The sequence below is a fragment of the Aotus nancymaae genome, unplaced genomic scaffold (assembly GCF_030222135.1).
Source record: "Aotus nancymaae isolate 86718 unplaced genomic scaffold, 86718_ANA_hifiasm-v0.15.2.pri h1tg000059l, whole genome shotgun sequence".
NCBI lineage: Eukaryota > Metazoa > Chordata > Mammalia > Primates > Aotidae > Aotus > Aotus nancymaae.
In genome coordinates, this window is record NW_026988473.1 from 15236337 (window position 1) to 15251986 (window position 15650).

General features: G+C 43.3%; 1 protein-coding gene across 18 annotated transcripts in view; it reads right to left on the bottom strand.

The window, feature by feature from the left end:
• ATG13 (autophagy related 13) overlaps window positions 1-15650 on the bottom strand; it is a 67998-nt gene that overhangs the window by 14566 nt on the left and 37782 nt on the right. For all 18 annotated transcript variants that reach the window (XR_010338315.1, XR_010338314.1, XM_064364976.1 and 15 more), the window contains 5 exons: window positions 11135-11181; window positions 9705-9845; window positions 3151-3191; window positions 2275-2371; window positions 1682-1780 (listed from right to left, as the gene is read on the bottom strand). Coding sequence is in view for 16 of the 18 variants with exons in the window: in XM_064364976.1 (XP_064221046.1) it covers window positions 1682-1780; window positions 2275-2371; window positions 3151-3191; window positions 9705-9845; window positions 11135-11181 (425 nt within the window). In the remaining 2 variants the exon portion in view is untranslated. The remainder of the gene's footprint in view (window positions 1-1681; window positions 1781-2274; window positions 2372-3150; window positions 3192-9704; window positions 9846-11134; window positions 11182-15650) is intronic.

The window sequence follows — 15650 nt, forward strand, 5'->3', positions numbered from 1 at the left end:
GACGGAGTTTCGCTCTTGTTACCCAGGCTGGAGTGCAATGGCGCGATCTCGGCTCACCGCAACCTCCGCCTCCTGGGTTCAGGCAATTCTCCTGCCTCAGCCTCCTGAGTAGCTGGGATTACAGGCACGCGCCACCGTGCCCAGCTAATTTTTTGTATTAGTAGAGACGGGGTTTCACCATGTTGACCAGGATGGTCTCGATCTCTTGACCTCGGGATCCACCCGCCTCGGCCTCCCAAAGTGCTGGGATTACAGGCTTGAGCCACCGCGCCCGGCCTTTTATTTTTTTGAGACAAGGTCTCACTCTGTCACCCAGGCTAGAGTGCTGTGGCATGGCTCACTGCAACCTTCCCAGGCTCAAATTTCAAACATTCCAGAGAGTAGCATTCAGAGGTTTGACATGTTTTCTTCTTGTCTTTTATTTTTTTGAGACGAGGTCTCACTCTGTCACCCAGGCTAGAGTGCTGTGGCATGGCTCACTGCAACCTTCCCAGGCTCAAACGATCCTCCTGCTTCAGCTGCCCTAGTAGCTGGGACTACAGGAACGTGCCACCACGCTCAGCTAACTTTTAATTTTTTTGTAGAGACAGGGGTCCCCCTGTTACCCAGGCTGGTCTTGAACTCTTAAGCTCAAGCAATCCTCCTGCCTTGGCCTCCCAAAGTGCTGGGATTACAGGTGTGAGCCACCATATCCAGCCTGTTTGGTTTTTTAAACCCAAACTTCTTACCTGACTTATTATTTGAGAGAGCATTTTTTTTTTAAATTAGTAGAGACAGTGTTTTACCATGTTGCCCAGGCTGATCTTGAACTCCTGGACTCGAGAAATTCACCCATCTCAGCCTCCCAAAGTGTTGGGATTACAGGCATTACCCACCATACCTGGCCTGAGAGCATTTTCTTAAGCAAGGCCAGTGGTGGAGCTCACATCTGGGTTTTCAAAGAATTATCAGTAATAGAGACTCCATAAAACAAGTAACTAAACCCTAAAGACAAGCTATTCAATTTCACAAGTCTATCACATAAAGGTAGTATCCTTACTGATACACATCTATTCCAACCCTTAAAGAATTCTGTTTTCTGAGTTCCAGACCTAGAAACACTTTATTCTGATATAAAACTAATGTGCTAGATGGTAATCTGAAAACCAATTAATTTGCCAAGGATATTCCACAAATCATTGCCACTCTTCTAAGGCTCCAAGTAACTTGTAACTGAGAAAAGTCTTTTTTTTTTTTGAGATGGAGTCTCACTCTGTAGCCCAGGCTGGAGTGCAGTGGCGCAATCTCGGCTCACTGGAACCTCCGCCTCCCAGGTTCAAGTAATTCTCCTGCCTCAGCCTCCCAAGTAGCTGGGATTACAGGCATAAGCTGGCGTGCCCAGCTACTTTTTGTATTTTTAGCAGAGATGGGGTTTCACCAAGAAAAGTCTTATCACTAACATCAAGATCCAAAATATCCCAAGAATTTTCTGAGACAGTCTGTATACCCTAAGTCTTGGGTACCTAAGAGGGAGCAGAAAGAAGGGAAACTGGTCCATTTGATTTATCTCCATGTGGGGTCTCCATCAGTGACCCCCTGCCCATTGGAGAGTGAGTGCTGAGAAAGGTGTTCTGTGCACCTGTGCAGGATGGATGCTTCTGTCCAGCTGCAGTTTGGGAGAGCACCTTTTCACTTTCCTCACCTGTAATTGCAGGGGTGCATGGGAGAGGAGCTGGGATAGGGACGGTCCACAAAGTGATCAATAATAATCCCCATGATAGGCGGGGTCCTCTCAAATTGCCTGTAATACAATAAGCAGATTCCAATATTTGTTAGAATGCCTTTCCAGCCCCCACAAAGTCCTCAGAGGGCCCCTCACCTTACATCTGTTGGCAAGCGTACCAGAGCTTTAGCTATCACAATCCCTATTTTTTTTTCTTTTTAATTTTTTTTTTTCTAAGATGGGGTTTCACCATCATGGCCAGGCTGGTCTTGAACTCCTGACCTCAGGTGATCCACCCACCTCAGCCTCCCAAAGTGCTAGGATTATAGGCGTGAGCCACCGCACCCGGCCGATCCCTAAATATAAACCACCAATCCTATGTTCTGGACAAACTGGGTCTGGGACACTCAAATTCTCCAATCTGGCAACTGTGTTCTCTCTTTCTTGACTTTATTCTTCTGAAGGCACTGCTTTCAGCAAAGCTGAATTGTAGGTTTAGTCTTGAAGTTTAGGAGAAAAAAAACGTTAACATCTTTGGAAGATTTCTTTCAGATTCCAGTGCTCTTCCTCACCTCGTAGACATGAAGGCCAAGTTAATTCTGTAAGCACAAGAAAGAGTGATGGTGCCCACAGGAGTGCCCACTGTCCCAACGCGAACTGTCTGGAAGCCTAGGAGAAGAGATACATTATTAACTTTCTTTGCAGAGAACACTGATATTGCCCATAGATCGTCTCTCCCTGAATTATTTGGCCTATTGTATGATCTCTGGCATTATCCACTTAGCATGTTAAGTGCAGCAGCGTCAATTTTGTGTGTGTATGCACGTGTGTGTATGTGTATGTATATATAGGTTTCTATGTATTGAGCCAATATTGGCAGGGGAAATAGCACTCCATTTACAGATAAAGCTACCTTCCAAGAGATAAAATAACTGTTAGTCTTAAAGCCGGACAAAGTTCTATTAACCAGCCCTGCAAAGATATGTCACATGCTAAAAGACAGTGAAGGAGCACTAGAATGTCACACAAACACCTCAATTTCAGAAACAACTGCCTTCCCCAAGCTGCCACTCCAGAGCTAAGTAAAGACCCATGGCCTTGCAAGTGGCACTTTCAAAAGCTTTCCTGATTTTCTTGGTTTCATTTCCATTTTTTCAAAATTCTTGGTGTTCATCAGAAACATTTAACTTCCTCATTGTAGAAAATTAGGAAAATAGACAGTTTTATAAAGAGTAAGAAAGAAGACTGAGTTCCTGGAACTTTGGGAAAAATTATTTGGTTACCCCTGGCAGATGCTTGGACCATCTACCTGCATTCTTATCTTTTCTTTACTTGTATTATGCATATTAAGACAACCATCTACATATTATAACAAGTAGAAACCAAACTCATCTCTGAAGTTACGAGAGCTCTGAACACTACGAATGTTTTTCAACCTTGATACATACCTTCTCCTAAGCCAGTCAGCTGAACTTCCCCAAAATATATCCTGTATGAAAGAAAAAATAAGAAATGTTACCTGATTCTTTACGCCTAAACGCCTCCATAGCCCAAACACCTAAAAACAAAATAAACAGAACAACGCCTTCTTTACTTATCTGCACAAACACCTCTCCTGATGAAGCATTAATAATTCCTACTTCTCCAATTAAGCTGCAGGCATGGAGATGTATAGAGTGGGTTGGTTAAAAAATAAAGAAAATAGGCCGGGCGCGGTGGCTCAAGCCTGTAATCCTAGCACTTTGGGAGGCCGAGGCGGGTGGATCACGAGGTCAAGAGATCGAGACCATCCTGATCAACATGGTGAAACCCCGTCTCTACTAAAAATACAAAAAATTAGCTGGGCATGGTGGCGCGTGCCCGTAATCCCAGCTACTCAGGAGGCTGAGGCAGGAGAATTGCCTGAATGCGGGAGGCGGAGGTTGTGGTGAGCCGAGATCGCGCCATTGCACTCCAGCCTGGGTAACGAGTGAAACTCTGTCTCAAAAAAAAAAAATAAAGAAAATAAGGCCAGGCACAATGGCTTAAGCTTGTGATCCCAGTACTTTTGGAGGCTGAGGTGAGAGGGGAGACCCCCTCCTCTCCTCCCGCTTCCTGGCCTCCACCTCCTCCTCGCCTCTGGATAGAAAGGAAAGTGAAAAAGAGATAAAATACCAAAGAGCTTGAATCAGTGGTCAGACGACTTGCTGACGCCACTGACCAGGCCATAAAGAGGCCCAAGGACTGGGAAGATGACTCCTTTTTCGGTTCCCATCCTCTCTGCTATCTATAAGCCTTGAAAGAGTTACAAAGAATGTTATCACTACTGGCCAGAGCCAGGCACTGGGTCATGTCCTCCACGTTTGCATGACCCAGGCCTCCTCCTGGAAATACCTCTGCCAATTAATAATTTACTGCCTTTGTCTTGTCTCTGTAAGCCCCCTGCCCTGCCTGTTCCCACTCATGCTGCATATGAACTAGCAAATCAATAAGCCAAAGGTTGTGAGGTCAAATGTCCAGCCAATGGACAATGAAACAGTTTCACCTCAGTTTCCCCTTTAGCATTGTAAGTCTATAAAAAAGGGAAGGAGCTGCTTCACCAGGAACTTGGTGGTCAAGGCATTAGCCTCCCACAGCTGAATAAAAAGCCACTTCCTTTCTCAGTTCAGTGTTCAAGAGATTTGTTCCCCGCCAATCCTGCTACAGAAGCTGGAGGATCACTTGAGGCCAGGCATTCAAGACCAGCCTGGGCAACATACCAAGACCCTGCATCTGCAAAAAATAAATTTGCCAGGTGTGATGGTGCATGCCTGTAGTCCCAGATACCTGGGAGGCTGAGGTGGGAGGATCACTTGAGACCAGGAAGTCAATGCTGCAGTGAGCCAAGAATGTACCACTGCCTTCCAGCCTGGGCAACAGGAGTGAGACCTGGTCTCAAAAAAAAATAAATGAGGAAAATAATAATTAAATAGAAACTGCTATTTAAGCTTTTTCTGTTTCTACAACATATTTTAAAATTATATCTACTGAAAAATAAATAATATATATATATAAGAGTGGCCAATAAGTCTCGTATTGCTTCTAGAAGGGCACCAGCTTTTTTTTCTTTTTTTATTTTTTTTTGAGATAGTGTCTTGCTCTGTTGTCCAGGCTGGAGTGCAATGGTACGATCTCGGGCACTGCAACCTCTGCCTCCTGGGTTCAAGCAATTCTCCTGCCTCAGCCTCCTGAGTAGCTGGGATTACAGGTGTGCACCACCAAGCCTGGCTACCTTTTGTATTTTTTTTTTATATTAAATTTAAAAAATAAATAAATAAAGATGGGGTTTCACCATGATGGCCAGGCTGGTCTTGAACTCCTGACCTCAGGTGATCCACCCACCTCGGCCTCCCAAAGTGCCAGGATTATAGGCGTGAGCCACTGCGCCCAGCTACCTTTTGTATTTTTAGAAGAGACGGGGTTTCACCATGTTGGTCAGGCTGGTCTTGAACTCCTGACCTCGTGATTCACCCATTGTGGCCTCCCAAAGTGCTGGAATTACAGGCATGAGCCACGCCTGGCCTGGGTTTTTTTAAAAGTAGTTTTTTGGTAAAGACAGGGTCTCACTATGTTCCCCAGGTTGGTCGCAAACTCCCGGCCTAAATTGTTTTTTTTGTTTTGTTTTGTTTTGAGAAGGAGTTTTGCTCTTGTTGGACAGGCTGGAGTGCAACCTCCGCCTCCCAGGTTCGAGCGATTCTCTTGCCTCAGCCTCCTGCCTGCCGAGTAGCTGGGATTACAGACATGTACTACCAGGCCCGCCTACTTTTGTATTTTTCAGTAGAGACAGGGTTTCTCCATGCTGGTCAGTCTGGTTTAGAACTCCCAACCTCAGGTGATCTGCCTGCCTCAGCCTCCCAAAGTGCTGGGATTATAGGCACGAGCCACCACACCCGGCTCTCAATTGTATTTTTGTTTTGTTTTTTTTTAAACAGCGTCTCAGTGTTGCCCATGCTGGTATGCAGTGGTATGATCACAGCTCACTGCAGCCTCGACCTCCTAGGCTCAAGAGATCTTCTCACTTCAACCTTCTATGTAGCTGGACTACAGGCATGTACCACCACACCCAGCTAACTTTTTTTATTTCTAGTATAGACAGGGTTTCAGTGTGTCGCCCATGCTGGTATCGAACTCCTGAACCCAAGTGATTCTTCCACCTAAGCCTCCCAAAGTGCTGGGATTACAGGTGTGAGCCACTGTCCCTGCTTGTGGCTTCAAATTATTTTCCCAATTCAGTCTCCCAAAGTGCTTGGATCACAGGCATGCGCCACCATACCTGGCCAGAATGTACTAGAGTTTGATAAGTGGTCTTCAGTTGTGGGGAACTCTCTTTTTTATATACATACCATTTTTAAAATAGTAGTGATAGGGTCTTGCCATGTTGCCCAAATGGTCTTGAACTCCTGGGCTCAAGCAATCCTCAGCCTCAGAAGTGCTGGGATTACAGGTGTGAGCCACTGTGCCTGGTCATAGAGAAATCTCTAAGTAAATGGCTTAACAAAGTAGAAAATCTTTTCCACTATGGAATAATTAACTAGGTAAGACTATTCTGAAAAAAATAAAAACATAAACATAGTGGAACCTTCTATGATTCTTCCTGGACAGGCCAGTCTATATTAGCAAAAAGTTTGAATTAAAAACACCTAAAATCTGTTTTCATATTTTTCAAGTAATATTGATAAAAATTAAATATAAGCTGGGTGCAGTGGCTCACGCCTATAGTCCCAGCACTTTGGGAAGCTGAGGCAGGTGGATCACCTGAGGTCATGAATTCGAGATCAGCTGGCCAACATACTGAAACCCTGTCTCTATTAAAAATACAAACACTTAGCTGGGCATGGTGGTGGGCTACTAGGAAGGCTGAGGCGGAGAATCGCTTGAACCCAGGAGGTGGAGGTTGCACTGAGCTGAGATCGCACCATTGTATTCCAGCCCGGGCAACAAGATCGAAACTCCATCTCAAAAATAAAATAAAATAAAATATATATATATGGGTTTATTCAATAAATACTAAGCTCCAGCAATGTATGAAGCTTCATGGTTAGACGTTAGGAATGAAATAAAGATAAATATGAATCCTAGATCTTAAGGACTACAGTCTTGCGTGACAGAAAAGAAATGTAGCCGGGTGCAGTGGATCACGTCTGCAATCTCAGCACTCTGGGAGCCCAAAGTGGCAGATCACTTGAGGTCAGGAGTTCGAAACCAGCCTGGCCAGCATAGTGAAACCCTGTCTCTAATAAAAATAGAAAAATCAGCCAGCCATGTTGGTGTATACCTATAATCTCAGCTACTCAAGAGGCTGAGGCACAAGAACTGCTTGAACCCAGGAGGCGGAGGTTGTAGTGAGCCAAGACTGTGCCACTGCACTCCAGCCTAGGTGACAGAGTAAGGCTCCATTTCAAAAAAAAAAAAAAAAAAAAAAGAGAGAGAGAAAGAGAAAAGAAAATATATGTATATAAATATCTGAAATACAAGCCCAAAATTAACTACAGATTAGACAGACAAAAGATACTAAAAAGCAGGGATCAGCAAACCTTTCTGCAAAAGACCAAATAGTAAATATTTTAGGATTGTGGGCCATATAGGTAGGGTGTAACAACTACTCAGCTTTCTGTTGTATTACAAAAGTAGCCATAGACAATATGTAAACAAATGGGATGGCTGTGTTCTAAAAAAACTTTATTTACAAAAACAAGCAGATGGTCAGCTGACCACAGTTTATTGACTTCTGGCATAAAGTAATATAGGAACAGTGTTAATAGTGTTGCTAAAAGAGATCTTGCTAAGTAAATACCCTTTAACAAAAAGCTGAGACTTAGGCAGTTCACTCTTCATGTAAATACTGTGTTTAAATACAGTGTTTAAATCTGCTAAACTTTTTCTTGGCTATATATATATTTTTGAGACAGGGTCCCGCTCTGTGTCACCCAGGCTGGAGTGCAGTGGTGTGATGGCTCACTGTAGCCTTGACCTTCTGGACCCAAGCAATTTTCCCTCAGCCTCCTGAGTAGCTGGGACTACAGGTGTGTAACACCACACCTGGCTAATTTTTTAAATTTTTAGTAGAGACAAGGTCTCACTATGTTGCCCAGTCTGGTCTCGAACTCCTGACCTCAGGTGATCCTCCTGCCTTGGCCTCACAAAGTGCTGAGATTATAGACGCAGGCCACTACATTTGGCCAAGACTATTCTTTAATGGCATCAGGCTGTTAACCTTCTAACAATAATACAAAAAGCAGGGGGCCGGGGTGGGGGGGGACCAAGTCTACCTCTGAGATCACCCACCTCTCTAGATCTAAGCTACAGTTATTTGTATCCAAAAGCACTCCTATATGATCAACATCCTGTGAGCAATACTGGTTTATTTGGGTTTTCTTGAGACACAGTATTGCTCTGTCACCCATGTTGGAGTGCAGTGGTACAATCTTGGCTCCCTGCAACCTCCGCCTCCTGCGTTCGAGAGATTTTTGTGCCTCAGCCCTGAGTAGCTGGGATTACAGGAGCGTGCCACCCTGCCCAGCTAATTTTTTTGTATAGTAGAGACAGTATTTTGCTATGTTGGCTGGCTTGTCTCGAACTCCTGTCCTCAAGTGACCTCCCACCTCAGCCTCTTAAAGTGCTGGGATTACAGGCATGCTCCGGACCCCTGAGAGCAATAATGATTATTCCAGATATACATGATAAAGGAACACTTTAAACACTGGTATGAAAAAGACTAGGAGTCCTAGGTAATTAAGTTGATGATTTTAGTAGGGTATCTTTGTAACATATCCGAATAAAAGTCTAGCAATTTTCAAATAAAACAACTTGAAACCAGAAGAAGACTACAGAGAAGGCAGCAAAAATTTATTAAAGACCTAGAAAAATAGACATGGTTAGGCTTGCTAGAAGGATATTGCTAAGAAAGTTAAAGGAAATGACAACTATTCTCAGGTACTGGATTGTTTCAACAAAACCAGTTAAGTCTTTCCCCTTTGGTCCCTCTATCTTGCGATAATTTCGTCTAAAAATCAGCTCTATCCGTATAAGCCAAAGGCTAAAACCAATGGCTCATCACTAAATACAAAAAAAAAGGCATCTTTGGTAGATTTGGGACCCTGGCATTCCAAGCTCTTCTCTCACACTTTGCTACATACCCTCTACTCCACCACTCTGGTCCATCTGACAATCTGAGCAGAGCTGTTACCCTGCACTCCACTTTTGTGTCTTGCTAGCTGCTGAACTCTCCATCTGGAATGATTATTCTCCCTCACTTCTACCAGCTCAAATTCTCTTTCCTTAATGGGCCAGCTTAAATGCCACTTCCTCCCTAAGACCAGCACTGTTTACCAACCAGAACAAACTTTATCTTTCTATATTCTTTCAGTACCTTTTTTTCCTGATTCTGGCTTGCAGTTTTCAAATCCTGCTTTCTAAATAATTATACATGTATCAAACAGTTTCCCTCACTACATTAGAACCAACTCTAGTGCTGGGCCTCTGTACAGTTCTTCAGTGATCCTAGCATAATGCTTGCACTAAAAATGCACTCAATAAATGTGCTGAGGTGAAATACTCCAAGGAAAATACTCTGTTGACCAGTTCTTTATATCCACAGACAACTAATTAAAAACTTAAACTGAGTTAGCAGTTAGACAAAAAGTTTTAATTTAACCCTGGAATACAGAAGACTCTGGAATCTTCGCAGTATAGACTGTTTGATTTGACTTCCTTCCCTAGCTCTAAGATGTTTATCATGAGGACCTCAACATCCATTCCACAGGAATCGTGATTGTGCATATAGAAAAGGATAATAAACCTGGTGGCTTTGGAAGGATGAGGTTCACAAGGAAGGCTAGATAGTGATCACACGAAAGTAACAGCATCAATAATCCAACAAACCAAACAACTGTCAAAAACATCATCATAGAACACCTAAGTGCCAGTCAATGTGCAAAGTGAGGAGGCTGATATGTGAATTAAGATGGGCATCTATGCTGTTTACCTGTATAATATGACATATTCATGCCCTTGTTTTCTGGAGAGCCTGTAGGCTGGTGTCACCCTAGTTATAGCAAGAAGAGACTTCAGCAGCAATGACAGTCTGTTGTACACCGTGTAGGAAACTTTGATTTCTTTATCACACCTGCCGGACACAAAGATAGGGTCAGCATTTTCCTAGTAAGCACTGAAGCTACACAAGACCAAATTTGTTATTAAGACATGTTCTGAACTAACCGGAGAACTCTAATTACAGTTTTATCAACAGATTATTGAGGTAAGCCAATGTTTATTTCTCATGTTCTAGACATAAGCAGATGAGCACCAAAAGGCACTCGATGTATTTTTTTCTAGCTTCAATGTGGTTATTTTTTTTTTAAGAAATAAAACAGCACATCTGAAAACAAATAAACATTGTAATTATATATACTAAAGGTGCAGACGTACTATGCTATGAGCTGTCTATCTCAATAATCTAACAACAGTCTGAAGAAAAGTCAGCTTGGTACCGAAATTTTGGGCCATAACCTGGCAATTACATTTTTTTTTTTTTTGAGATGGAGTCTCACTCAGCCGCCCAGGCTGGACTGCAATGGCGCATTCTTGGCTCACTGCAACCTCCTCCTCTCAGGTTCAAGAGATCCTCCAGCCTCAGCCTCCTGAGTAGCTGGGATTACAGGTGCATGCCACCATGTCCAGCTAATTTTTTTGTATTTTTTAGTAGAGTTAAGGTTTCACCATGTTGGCCAGGCTGGTCTCAAACTCCTGACCTCAGGTGATCCACCCGCCTCGGCCTCCCAAAGTGCTGGAATTACAGGCATGAGCCACCACGCCCAGCCTGTATTGTATTCAATAAAGAAAATTAATGCCCACCACATATACTTATCATTAAGATTTTTCTTTTGATGTATTGATATTTCCTCAATTTTCCTATATACTCTTCCTAAAAACTGAAGCTTCAAGCAGTAGGTAAGCTAATCTGTCCTGAAAGATGAAAATGGGGGAAGGAAATAACATGCATTTCTAATCCATGACCCCATACAGTCTGTAAAAAGGAGCAGGGAGGGGAGATCTTACTGGATGGCTGCCACACAGAAAACAGACAAAATAGAGTAGTCATATTATAAGAGCTTGCAAGGGATTTAATCAGAGAACTAGCTGTACTCTGGGAAAACAACAAAGCCTTTTCATCTTTCTCTGCTGCTCCTTTCCCTGTGGTATCTCAGTCTTGCCAGACTGATGTTCCCTCTGAAGGTCATCTCTGTGTCTAGGCTGGAAGCCAAGCATGAAGCAAATTGTAGCAAAGACCTACTGGCTTTGTTAAGTGGCCAGAATGCCCTCCCTGACTCTCAAAACAAAGCCCAAGTTTTCACATGATGCCATCTACTTTATCCTCAGCAACCACAACCAAGAACCCTAAGATGCAGCACTTACTTTTCATTCATTTCAAGACACCATATTTCCAGCTCCATGGAATCTCCCTGTAGATAGGACAAATTTAAAATATTTGTTTTAAAAATTTTTAATTTCAAAGCATTACAGTCAATATAAAAATATTTAGTTATAGATAAGCAAAAAGAAAAAAATGGATATAAACTTTAATCAAACCAGCCTCTTCTCTAAATAAAAGTGCAATCACAATCTATATACTATTTTGATCACTTGCTTTTTCTTAATAAACATGTCATGGAATTTTCTTTATAATTAAAAATTCTAAATAATTTATAAGGTTCCACAGTATTCCACTACATGACTATCATTTTATCCAACTTGTCCTCCTATTCTTGGACATAAATGTTGTTTCTTTATTCTTTCTTTGTATCTTTATCTCAGTGTGAACATAAAGGTTGTTTCTAATTTTCATTACTACAAACATTGTGATAAACAGCCTTGAGACTAAAACTTCCCACACAACCTCAATTAATTTGAGCAAATTTTCAGAATTAGAATTGCTAGGCTGGGCATGGTGGCTCATGCCTGTAATCCCAGCACTTTGGGAGGCTGAGGCAGGCGGAGCACGAGGTCAGGAGATAAAGGCCATCCTGGCCAACATGGTGAAACCCCATCTCTACTAAAATACAAAAAATTAGCCGGGCATGGTGGCGTGTGCCTTCAGTCCCAGCTACTCAGGAGGGTAAGGCAGGGGAATCGCTTGAACCCAGGAGGCAGAAGTTGCAGTGAGCCAAGACCACGCCACTACACTCCAGTCTGGCGTCAGAGCAAGACACCGCCTCAAAAAAAAAAAAAGAATTGCTGGGTCTAAGAGTGAGTGTCCTCTTAATACATGCTTTTAAGATTTGGTATGTATTTCCAAACTGCCCTTCAGAAAGGCAAACACATTTCAAATGAGGGAAAGAGTCTTTCCCTCCAATTCTATGAGGAATATTTTTAGGTGACACCTGAAGTTTAGGAAAGCTTGTTACCTTAACAAGTTCTTTAGTTAAAAATCTTTTAGGGCTGGGCATGGTGGCTCACACCTGTAATTCCCCCACTTTGGAAGGCCGAGGCAGGTGGATCACCTGAGGTCAGGAGTTTGAGACCAGCCTGACTAACATGGTGAAACCCAGTCTTTACTAAAAATACAGAAAGTAGCCAGGTGTGGTGGTGGATGCCTCTAATCCTAGCTATTAGGGAGGCTGAGGTGAGAAAATAGCTTGAACCCAGGAGGTGGAGGTTGTAGTGAGGCAAGATCATGCCACTGCATTTCAGCCTGGGTAACAGAGTGAGACATTGTCTCAAAGAATAAAAATTTTAGCTGTCTGATACTTTAGCTAAACTGTTCACCTCTCCATAGATGTTATTCTAAACAGACATAGCCCAGTGGACAGGAAAGAAAAAGAAATGACTCAAACCAGAATCCCTCAACCTTGTAACACTCCTGTGTGTCACCTGGTGAGAAAGACAGTCACATATCTATGAACATAAGTAACCTTCCTACTAATCAGTTGGGAGAGGGCTATTTTCTTAGGGTTGGGAGTAAGCCTGAGTTAGTTTTTGGAAGAGAGAACTGACTTTTACTTGTTCTAGATCAAATTTAAATATGCATCCTTCATATACATACCCTTCCTATCACACTGTCACTTTTTGTTTGTTTTTGACACAGGTCTCACTCTGTCACCCAGGCTGGAGTGCAGTGGCACCATCTTGGCTCACTGCAACCACTGCCTCCTGGGTTCAAGCACCCCGCCTCAGCCTCCTGAGTAGCTGGGATTGCAGGCGCCTGCCACCACACCCGGCTAATTTTTTTTTCTTTTTTCTTTTTTTAATAGAGATGGGGTTTCAACATGTTGGCCAGGCTGGTCTTGAACTCCTGACCTCAGGCGATCTGCCTGCCTCAGCCTCCCAAAGTGCTGGGATTACAAGTGTGAGCCACCGCGCCCAGCACACTGTCACTTTTAAATGGTATGATAAATTTAAATTTCCCCCCAAAACCCAAAGGATAACTAGATACTGGGAAGTACCTGAGTTGATGTGGTCTCTCTAGGACCATTAGAACAGTTTATCATCTGATTTTATACATGCTTGGGAGATGAGAGTTTTTCAAGGGATTTATTTTACACTCCCTATGAATAACTAAGGAAAACTTTATAGTATAAACTGGCAATTCAAAAGCAGTTTCTTTGTTGTATAAACTGGCAATTCAACAAAGAAGCATTTTATTTGGTAGTAAGGTTTCCATGGAATATACACTGATATCATTCATTCAATACAATTCTTGAAAGCATACTACAGGCCATCCCAGGCACTAACCTGGGTCCTGAGGACACAGAGGATTATTCATTTACACTCTGCCTCATTTCATAAAGAACTTGAGGAACTAAAAAGATATGTAAGATGTGGCACAGCTGTTGACCTCAAGAAGAAAAGCAGTTAAGAGTATAAACAGGAACATGTGTTGACTTCTTACTACACGTATGTTAGGGATTTTCTTTTTTTTTTATTGCATTTTAGGTTTTGGGGTACATGTGAAGAACATGCAAGATTGTTGCATAGGTACACACATGGCAGTATGATTTGCTGCCTTCCTCCCCATCACCTATATCTGGCATTTCTACCCATGCTCTCTCCCCCCAACTCCCCACCCCTCGCTGTCCCTCCCCTATTTCCCCCCAACAGACCCCAGTGTGTGATGCTCCCCTCCCTGTGTCCATGTGTTCTCATTGTTCAACACCCATGAGTGAGAACATGCGGTGTTTGATTTTCTGTTCGTTTTCTAAATAAGGATTAAAGGAAAAAATGTTATAGCTCTGCAAGACTGTGAAATGTTGTTAGTTTAAAAGTGCTAGTGGGGCTGGGCACAGTGGCTCACGCCTGTAATCCCAACACTTTAGGAAACTGAGGTGGGCAGATCACCTGAAGTCAAGAATTCGAAACCGGCCTGGCCAACATGGTGAAACCCTATCTCTACTAAAAATACAAAAAATTAGCTAGGGGTGGTGGTGCATGCCTATAATCCCAAATACTTGGGAGGCTGAGGCAGGAGAATCGTTTGAGCCGGGAGATGCAGGCTGCAGTGAGCCAAGATCATGCCACTATACTCCAGCCTGGGTGACAGAGCAAGACTCCGTATCCAAAAAAAAAAAAAAAGTGCTAGTAGGGTGGAATTAAGGAATTTGGCTAAAGTCACTCAGCTGGGATCTGAACTTGGCTCTGTGTAGTTCCAAATTCTATTTACCTTTCATTATACCATACAGCATTACAATCTATTAGTGAAAATACATTAATAAAAATACAACAAACAATATCTGCATCAATCCTAATGTGAAATAAGGCAAGCAAATACATTTTTAAAAACTCACAATACAGGCTGTGGGCAAAGTGGCTCGGTCCTATAACCCCAGCACTTTGGGAGTGTGAGACAGGAGGATCAGCTGAGGCGAGGAGCTTGAAGCTGCAGTGAGCTATAAGCACCACTGAACTCCAGCCTGGGCAGTACAGTGAGACCCTATCTCTACAAAATTTTTTCTTTTTTTTTAAACATTAGCCATGTGTGGTGATGCATGCCTATACTCCCAGCTACTTGGAAAGGCTGAGGTGGTAGGATCACTTGAACCTAGAAGTCTGAGACTGCAGTGAGCCATGATTGTGCCACTGCATTTCAGCCAGGGTGACAAAGAGACCCAATCTCAAAACAAGAGCCGACTGGGTGTGGTGGCTCAGGCCTGTAATCTTAGAACTCTGGGAGGCCAAGGCAGGTGGATCACCTGAAGTCAGGAGCTCGAGACCAGCCTAGCCAACGTGGTGAAACCCCATCTTTACAAAAAATAGCCAGGCATGGTGGCATGCACCTGTAATCCCAGTTAAAAGATGAGTAGAAGTATATCACATGAATAAGAGGGCAAAGAGCCTATACCAAGTGGTTGGAAGAGTAAGTTCAAAAACCATGACCCCTGTAATCCCAGCACTTTGAGAGAGAGACTCAGGCAGGCAGATTGCCTGAGCTCAGAAGTTTGAGATCAGCCTGGGCAACATGGTGAAACCCCATCTCTAGAAAATATACAAAAACTAGCTGGGCATGGTGGCGCATGCCTGTAGTCCCAGCTACTCAGGAGGCTGAGGTGGGAGGACTGTTTGAGCCTGGGAGGTCAAGGCTGCAATGAACCATGATTGTGCCACAGTGCTCCAGCCTGGGTTACTGAGCAAGACCCTGTTTCAAAAAACAAAACAGGCTAGGTGCAGTGGCTCATGCCTATAATCCTAACACTTTGGGAGGCTGAGGCAAGTGGATCACCTGAGGTCAGGAGTTCAAGACCAGTCTGGCCAAAATGGCGAAACACTGTCTTTACTAAAAATACAAAAATTAGCTGGGCATAGTGGCAGGCTCCTGTAATCCAAGTTACTTTGGAGGCTAAGGCAGGAGAATAGCTCGAACCCAGGAAGCGGAGGCTACAGTGAGTCCAGATCAAGCCACTGCACTCCAGCCTGGATGACAAGCATGAAACCTGTCACA